This window comes from Eriocheir sinensis, chromosome 23 (genome assembly GCF_024679095.1).
Source record: "Eriocheir sinensis breed Jianghai 21 chromosome 23, ASM2467909v1, whole genome shotgun sequence".
NCBI lineage: Eukaryota > Metazoa > Arthropoda > Malacostraca > Decapoda > Varunidae > Eriocheir > Eriocheir sinensis.
This window is the reverse complement of record NC_066531.1, coordinates 1,698,271-1,707,204: the sequence shown is the minus strand read 5'-3', so window position 1 is coordinate 1,707,204 and position 8,934 is coordinate 1,698,271. Positions and strand designations below refer to the sequence as shown.

At 38.4% G+C, this 8,934-nt stretch overlaps 1 protein-coding gene and 2 long non-coding RNA genes across 64 annotated transcripts in view; 2 read left to right on the top strand and 1 right to left on the bottom strand.

The window, feature by feature from the left end:
- Window positions 1-41: 41 nt before the first annotated feature.
- LOC127002346 (uncharacterized) lies at window positions 42-3,258 on the top strand. 45 transcript variants are annotated; one of them, XM_050868207.1, is made up of 5 exons: window positions 131-273; window positions 785-886; window positions 993-1,505; window positions 1,715-2,038; window positions 2,680-3,258. In XM_050868207.1, the coding sequence occupies exons 1-5, from the start codon at window positions 238-240 to the stop codon at window positions 2,731-2,733; spliced, it is 1,029 nt and encodes a 342-aa protein (XP_050724164.1). In that variant the 5' UTR covers window positions 131-237; the 3' UTR covers window positions 2,734-3,258. The 45 variants fall into 45 exon arrangements, 36 of the variants coding, with proteins under 36 accessions (XP_050724178.1, XP_050724177.1, XP_050724164.1 ...); XM_050868199.1 differs by lacking the exon at window positions 785-886 and adding an exon at window positions 1,612-1,713 and having other exon boundaries at window positions 238-783; window positions 993-1,199; window positions 1,820-2,038; XM_050868197.1 differs by lacking the exon at window positions 785-886 and adding an exon at window positions 1,507-1,713 and having other exon boundaries at window positions 238-783; window positions 993-1,199; window positions 1,820-2,038.
- Window positions 561-1,793, bottom strand: LOC127002356 (uncharacterized). Of its 2 annotated transcripts, none has more exons than XR_007756000.1 (3): window positions 1,648-1,793; window positions 718-1,544; window positions 561-614 (listed from the first exon to the last, which is right to left on the bottom strand). It is a non-coding gene; the product is annotated as an uncharacterized LOC127002356 (long non-coding RNA). The 2 variants fall into 2 exon arrangements; XR_007756001.1 differs by having other exon boundaries at window positions 718-1,441; window positions 1,648-1,791.
- A 4,499-nt stretch (window positions 3,259-7,757) lies between the features above and the next one.
- LOC127002367 (uncharacterized) overlaps window positions 7,758-8,934 on the top strand; it is a 3,331-nt gene continuing 2,154 nt past the window's right edge. For 12 of the 17 annotated variants that reach the window (XR_007756091.1, XR_007756087.1, XR_007756079.1 and 9 more), the window contains exon 1: window positions 8,453-8,850. This is a non-coding gene — a long non-coding RNA (uncharacterized LOC127002367). The other 5 variants (XR_007756085.1, XR_007756088.1, XR_007756084.1 and 2 more) reach the window with 5 other exon arrangements.

The window sequence follows — 8,934 nt, the reverse complement described above, 5'->3', positions numbered from 1 at the left end:
CTGTACCAAATTCTAAAGACCTCTCTCATGTTCACCTGTGTTTGAAAAGGATATGTACCGTAGAATTTTGTGGTACTATGGTCGAAAAGTTCAACTGTACCAAATTCTAGAGACCTCTCTCATGTTCACCTGTGTTTAAAAAGGAAATGTACCGTAGAATTTTGTGGTACTATGGTCGAAAAGTTCAACTGTACCAAATTCTAGAGACCTCTCATGTCCACCTGTGTTTAAAAGGATATGTACCGTAGAATTTTGTGGTACTATGGTCGAAAAGTTCAACTGTACCAAATTCTAGAGACCTCTCATGTCCAGCAGTGTTTAAAAAGGATATGTACCGTAGAATTTTGTGGTACTATGGTCGAAAAGTTTAACACATCTTCAACTGTACCAAATTCTAGAGACCTCTCACATGTTCAGCAGTGTTTAAAAAGGATATGTACCGTAGAATGTTGTGGTACTATGGACAAAAAGTTTAACACACCTTCAACTGTACCAAATTCTAGAGACCTCTCTCATGTTCAGCAGTGTTTAAAAAGGAAATGTACCGTAGAATTTTGTGGTACTATGGTCGAAAAGTTTAACACATCTTCAACTGTACCAAATTCTATAGACCTCTCACATGTCCAGCTGTGTTTAAAAAGGATATGTACCGTAGAATTTTGTGGTACTATGGTCGAAAAGTTTAACACATTTTCAACTGTACAAATTTCTATAGACCTCTCATGTTCAGCAGTGTTTAAAAAGGAAATGTACCGTAGAATTTTGTGGTACTATGGTCGAAAAGTTTAACAAACCTTCAACTGTACCAAATTCTAGAGACCTCTCATGTTCAGCAGTGTTTAAAAAGGAAATGTACCGTAGAATTTTGTGGTACTATGGTCGAAAAGTTTAACACACCTTCAACTGTACCAAATTCTAAAGACCTCTTACATGTTCAGCAGTGTTTAAAAAGGAAATGTACCGTAGAATGTTGTGGTACTATGGTCGAAAAGTTTAACACACCTTCAACTGTACCAAATTCTAAAGACCTCTTACATGTTCAGCAGTGTTTAAAAAGGAAATGTACCGTAGAATTTTGTGGTACTATGGTCGAAAAGTTTAACACATCTTCAACTGTACCAAATTCTAAAGACCTCTCATGTTCACCTGTGTTTAAAAAGGAAATGTACCGTAGAATTTTGTGGTACTATGGTCGAAAAGTTCAACTGTACCAAATTCTAAGGACCAGTCACTACGATGTTTTGCGGTACATCAAAAGGAAATGTACCGTTCAGAGTTATGGTACTATGGACAAAAAGTTTAACACACCTTCAACTGTACCAAATTCTAGAGACCTCTCACATGTTCAGCAGTGTTTAAAAAGGAAATGTACCGTAGAATTTTGTGGTACTATGGTCGAAAAGTCTAACACATCTTCAACTGTACCAAATTCTAGAGACCTCTCATGTTCACCTGTGTTTAAAAAGGAAATGTACCGTAGAATGTTGTGGTACTATGGTCGAAAAGTTTAACACATCTTCAACTGTACCAAATTCTAAAGACCTCTCACATGTTCAGCAGTGTTTAAAAAGGAAATGTACCGTAGAATGTTGTGGTACTATGGTCGAAAAGTTTAACACATCTTCAACTGTACCAAATTCTATAGACCTCACATGTTCAGCAGTGTTTAAAAAGGAAATGTACCGTAGAATTTTGTGGTACTATGGTCGAAAAGTTTAACACACCTTCAACTGTACCAAATTCTAGAGACCTCTTACATGTTCAGCTGTGTTTAAAAAGGAAATGTACCGTAGAATTTTGTGGTACTATGGTCGAAAAGTTTAACACACCTTCAACTGTACCAAATTCTATAGACCACTCACTACAATGCTTAACGGTACTTCAAAAGGAAATGTACCACAGTCAGGCATATGTGGTCTGTCTGGGTGGGGCCGAGCCTCTCCACAGTTCTGCCACATCCCCCCAAACACATCACTCTCTTGTGTCAGATCTTCACTATTTAAAACTTTTATTAAACATCATTTACATATTAAATAAGGCTTTGAATGTGTCTCTTTTTAAAATGATTGAAATGGATTCTATATAAATAAGGCTTTGAATGCGTCTCTTTTTAAAATAATTGAAATGGATTCTAAATAAGGCTTTGAATGCGTCTCTTTTTAAAATGATTGAAATGGATTCTAAATGAGGCTTTGAATGTGTCTCTTTTTAAAATGATTGAAATGGATTCTAAATAAGGCTTTGAATGCGTCTCTTTTTAAAATAATTGAAATGGATTCTAAATAAGGCTTTGAATGCGTCTCTTTTTAAAATGATTGAAATGGATTCTAAATAAGGCTTTGAATGTGTCTCTTTTTAAAATGATTGAAATGGATTCTAAATGAGGCTTTGAATGTGTCTCTTTTTAAAATGATTGAAATGGATTCTAAATGAGGCTTTGAATGTGTCTCTTTTTAAAATGATTGAAATGGATTCTAAATGAGGCTTTGAATGTGTCTCTTTTTAAAATGATTGAAATGGATTCTAAATGAGGCTTTGAATGTGTCTCTTTTTAAAATGATTGAAATGGATTCTAAATAAGGCTTTGAATGTGTCTCTTTTTTAAATGATTGAAATGGATTCTAAATAAGGCTTTGAATGCGTCTCTTTTTAAAATGATTGAAATGGATTCTAAATAAGGCTTTGAATGTGTCTCTTTTTAAAATAATTGAAATGGATTCGATATTTTTTTAATTTGGACATTCTCAGTGATTAAGGACACCCCGTCACCCCCTCCCTGGCCTCTGTGTGCCATAGCAGCTACTTACAAACTACTCCTGACCTCTACAGTTCAGAGAAAGTACTTACAAATGTGAGTAAGTATTTTTTAGAAGAAGTGGCTCATCGAGACTTTAATTCCACCTCCAGGAGTCTGTGGCCATAAGAACTGTCTAAGGATTTTACGAAAGACTTGAAATCCCTGTATTGCACAAAGTTATCGAGAGGTCACAGGTCGGCAGAGGTGATGGGTGTCCCTTACCCCAGAGGCTAGGTGCGGCAGTGATGTGGGCAGGGGGCTTTCGGAGTGGCCCCGCCTGACCAGACTTCATAGGGCCTGACCGTAGAGGCTCATCACTTTGGTGGAAAACATGCATTCTCAAATCATTCAAATACATTCATTAAAGGCTAGTTTAAGGATCGTGGAGGAGACAACACAATAGCTTAATGATGTGGTTCAATACTGTATATAGATACCACTAAATAAAGTTTGTCTTTTATGATACAAGTTTGCTTTTTCCTAAACTATCCACAAGTTATTAACCCAGTAACAGCGGGGATTGTGTTTCTTAATGGTCCGTGTAGCAGTGATGGGGCAAATTTGTGGCTTTACCGTGTAGCAGCGACAGGCCAAATTTGTGGCTTTACCGTGTAGCAGCGACGGGGCAAATTTGTGGCTTTACCGTGCAGCAGCGACGGGCCAAATTTGTGGCTTTACAGTGTAGCAGCGACGGGCCAAATTTGTGACGGGAGAGACACACTTTACTGGGTCATACAGAGGTACCCCCCCCTGGCTAAGTGGGTCATGGGAGGCTCGTTCAACAGGGATAGTCCCAGCACAACAGTTTTGTTATTTGAGAACGAAGGAGAACTTTGATATTGGTGTGTGGGGGCGGGATTGAGGGAGGAGACCGTCTGTGAATTGGTTGACCAGTGAACTAGTATTGGAGAAAGGGATTTTCTTTTCTACTACTACTACTACTACTACTACTACTACAATCCCCAGACCCCACTAAGACAGCCTACCACCCCCACCATCGACAAAAACATAAATAAGCCAAATTCTCGAAAACTCCGCCATCGCAAAACCCCAATTAAAACATAACTCATGCAGTCTGAGACACACTTATAAGCTCCCCATCAACTATAAGGAGTCTTTGACCTATCATGTACTTAATAAGGTCATCCGGCGTGGGTGGTTCCCCTATGTCCTTGTGCCGCTGGGCCGGGACAAACAGCAGGTTGTATATATTAGTGAGGTTTGACTCCTTCATCCTGGTGTCCGGTCCGCCATATTGGGACTCTCGTAAGAATGCCAGGAAGTTGTCGGACCACTGGGATAGGGCGCTGCTGGGATGTGCCATGGGATATGTACGCTGAAATTATAGAGATTGTGTTGGATTTGATATGTTTACAGGAACCTTTTGCTTGGTGATAGATAGATAGATAGATATTGACCACGAATGTACATAGACCCAAGACATTATACATAAGATAGATAGATACATAGATTATACATAAGATAGATAGATAGATTATACACAGATAGATAGATAGATAGATAGATGCTGACCGCGAATGTACATAGACCCAAGACATTATACATGATAGATAGATAGATAGATTATACACAGATAGATAGATAGATTATACACAGATAGATAGATAGATAGATAGATACTGACCATGAATGTACATGAACCCAAGACATTATACATAAGATAGATAGATACATAGATTATACATAAGATAGATAGATAGATTATACACAGATAGATAGATAGATAGATAGATGCTGACCACGAATGTACATAGACCCAAGACATTATACATAGGATAGATAGATAGATAGATAGATAGATAGATATTGACCACGGATGTACATAGACCCAAGACATTATACATAAGATAGATAGATAGATAGATTATACACAGATAGATAGATAGATAGATAGATACTGACCACAAATGTACATAGAACCAAAACATCACATAAGTCGGAAGTTATTTAAGAATGTTAACACACACACACATACACATACACACACACACACACACACAGATAGATAGATAGATAGATAGATAGATAGATATTGACCACGAATGTACATAAAACCAAAACATTATACATAAGTCTGAAGTTATTTAACCTTCTCGCGTTTCGTGTCATCAAAGGGTAAAAAAATGGATTAAAAATGAAGTTTTCGGTAAAAGTGCGTTAAATTTTGGAGCGTCATTTGTTGGGGTAAGTTTCACATGGCTATCTTTCTAAGGAGCGTAGATGAAGACCTTTGAGCGATTTTTATTTAGCCAACTCTGACGGGGGAGGAAAATCATACAGTTTTCTCAGTATAACTCGGGAACTATTACGCCTATGAGGATTTTGAAGATACCATAAGAATCCTCACTAAATTCCGCTTCGAAACATATATTTGGCTAAAAAGTTGCCCCACAAAATTTCGAGCTAGCGAGTGGGGAAGATTGGTACTTAGGATTTGTTGTCTACAATTTTCTATATGGAGACTTGAAAAGAGTTTGTATTGTTTATAAATATACTTTCCTCTATTTTTATTTGTGCATGTTCTAGTACAAGTCTTTATGAAGCCGTTGATGCTAAATTTGTTGGGGTACGATATATCTGTGAGGGTCAAATACGGCCGGGAATGAACACACACACACACACACACACACACACACATACACACAGATAGATAGATAGATAGATAGAAATTGTACATAGAACCAAGACATCACATAAGTCGGAAGTTATTTAAGAACGTTAACACACACACACACACACACACACACACACACACAGATAGATAGATAGATAGATAGAAATTGTACATAGAACCAAGACATCACATAAGTCGGAAGTTATTTAAGAATGTTAACACACACACACACACACACACACACACACACACACACACACACACACACACACACACACACACACACAGAGATAGATAGATAGATAGATATATATTGTCCTGAAATGTACATAGAAGTGTCGTTACTGGCTTAAAAATAGTTAAAAAAATATTAAAACAACAAATTTTGATAATAACATAAATTTGAAGTTATTTAAGAATGTTAATCTCCTTAAGTCTTTATATACTCACTAAAATATACAGCGTGTCGTTACTGGCTTAAAAATAGTTTAAAAAAATATTAAAACTGCAAATTTTGATAATTACATAAATTGGAAGTTATTTAACATTTAAAACTTTGTCACGGGGCATTGTATAGGAACATTTAAAACTTTGTCACGGGGCATTATGTAGGAACATTTAAAACTTTGTCACGGGGCATTGTATAGGAACATTTAAAACTTTGTCACGGGGCATTATATAGGAACATTTAAAACTTTGTCACGGGGCATTATGTAGGAACATTTAAAACTTTGTCACGGGGCATTGTATAGGAACATTTAAAACTTTGTCACGGGGCATTGTATAGGAACATTTAAAACTTTGTCACGGGGCATTATGTAGGAACATTTAAAACTTTGTCACGGGGCATTGTATAGGAACATTTAAAACTTTGTCACGGGGCATTGTATAGGAACATTTAAAACTTTGTCACGGGGCATTATGTAGGAACATTTAAAACTTTGTCACGGGGCATTATATAGGAACATTTAAAACTTTGTCACAGGGCATTATATAGGAACATTTAAAACTTTGTCACGGGGCATTATATAGGAACATTTAAAACTTTGTCACGGGGCATTATATAGGAACATTTAAAACTTTGTCACGGGGCATTATATAGAAACATTTAAAACTTTGTAACGGGGCATTATATATTTAAGTTACCGCTGAAAATGTTAAATAGTGATAGTTTTCTTTCATTTCAATGTGATGCGTACGATAATTTGGACACATATAAACATCGTATATAGTTACATGAGTCACATAGCAGCATGGCGTCTATATCAAGCATTTAAGCGTTTATTCGATCGTGTGGCATTTCTGAACCGACATTGTAGCTTAAGGCATTTATGTAATCTCGTCTTGGTTTGGCGGAGAGATAAGAATTGGTGATAACTGCTACGTACGACAATGTTGAACTAATGGCGGTGAGTCATGATATCGTCACCTTCGTAAACAAAGCCAATATTTTCTACTTTACAGGAAATGAGAAAAGAACTGTCATTATCTCATTTGGCTGAAGATTTAGGCAGAAACGAAAAGGCCAATTCTCGAACACTCAAAAACCCTGAATGGCGAAGGCAACGATACAAAAACATGGGCGTCACGTACATGTTGAAAAATTGACGTACACAAAAACCTGGAAAAAAAACGATTATAATTCCTTCCCCTTCTGTCCCTCTCCGGCATATGACCACAGATGTTGCGCCGACTAAACCAAACTTTCCAAATGTTCCTACCTGTGCCGTGGGTCACCTGGTTGGCTCGGTCGTTATCAATACCACAGCTGAGTCCCGACTACCCGCTCACCGCCACGTATAAGATATCAGTTGCTAATTCTCGCCCTCCACGGACAATTAATATGCAATGAATTTCAACAGAGGATAGTGAAATAATAAGGTTAACTACATAATATAATATACATTGCTCGTGAGGTATTGATATTCTCGTTGTAGTGAGACTCATTGACCATATTGCAGCCCCGTTAAAATGCGTCATGGGTGCGCGGGAAATATAACCTGGTTTTAAAAGATGTTTTCGGTTTGCACATTATCTGTTTCTAAAGGTCAAAGATGGGGTCACTTGGGTTCTAATGAGTGTTTCTACAGGTTCATTGTACAGAGGAAGGGTCACACTACCACCAGGGTCATAGAACTACTGGAAATGCCCACAACTCCTATGAAAGCTTTGTCGAATATGTGTTTCTAGGTTCACGGTACAGAGGAAGGGTCACACTACCACCAGGGTCATAAAACTAGCCCTGGAAATGCCCACAACTCCTATGAAAGCCTTGTCAAATATGTGTTTCTAGGTTCACAGTACAGAGGAAGGGTCACACTACCACCAGGGTCATAGAACTACTCTTGGAAATGCCCACAACTCCTATGAAAGCCTTGTCAAATATGTGTTTCTAGGTTCACGGTACAGAGGAAGGGACAGACTACCACCAGGGTCATAAAACTACCCCTGGAAATGCCCACAACTCCTATGAAAGCCTTGTCAAATATGTGTTTCTAGGTTCACGGTACAGAGGAAGGGTCACACTACCACCAGGGTCATGAAACTACTACTGGAAATGCCCACAACTCCTATGAAAGCCTTGTCAAATATGTGTTTCTAGGTTCACGGTACAGAGGAAGGGTCACACTACCACCAGGGTCATGAAACTACTACTGGAAATGCCCACAACTCCTATGAAAGCCTTGTCAAATATGTGTTTCTAGGTTCATGGTACAGAGGAAGGGTCACACTACCACCAGGGTCATGAAACTACTACTGGAAATGCCCACAACTCCTATGAAAGCCTTGTCAAATATGTGTTTCTAGGTTCACTGTACAGAGGAAGGGTCACACTACCACCAGGGTCATAAAACTACTCCTGGAAATGCTCACAACTCCTATGAAAGCCTTGTCAAATATGTGTTTCTAGGTTCATGGTACAGAGGAAGGGTCACACTACCACCAGGGCCATGAAACTACACCTGGAAATGCCCACAACTCCTATGAAAGCCTTGTCAAATATGTGTTTCTAGGTTCACTGTACAGAGGAAGGGTCAAACTACCACCAGGGTCATAAAACTACCCCTGGAAATGCCCACAACTCCTATGAAAGCCTTGTCAAATATGTGAACTTAGGAGGAGAAATGTTTTAAAATACGACTCTATATCACATTATCTGTTTCTAAAGGTCAAAGATGGGGTCAGTCGGGTTCTAATGAGTGTTTCTTCAGGTTCACGGTACAGAGGAAGGGTCACACTACCACCAGGGTCATAAAACTACTCCTGGAAATGCCCACAACTCCTATGAAAGCCTTGTCAAATATGTGTTTCTAGGTTCACGGTACAGAGGAAGGGTCACACTACCACCAGGGTCATAAAACTACTCCTGGAAATGCCCACAACTCCTATGAAAGCCTTGTCAAATATGTGTTTCTAGGTTCACTGTACAGAGGAAGGGTCACACTACCACCAGGGTCATAAAACTACTCCTGGAAATGGCCACAACTCCTATGAAAGCCTT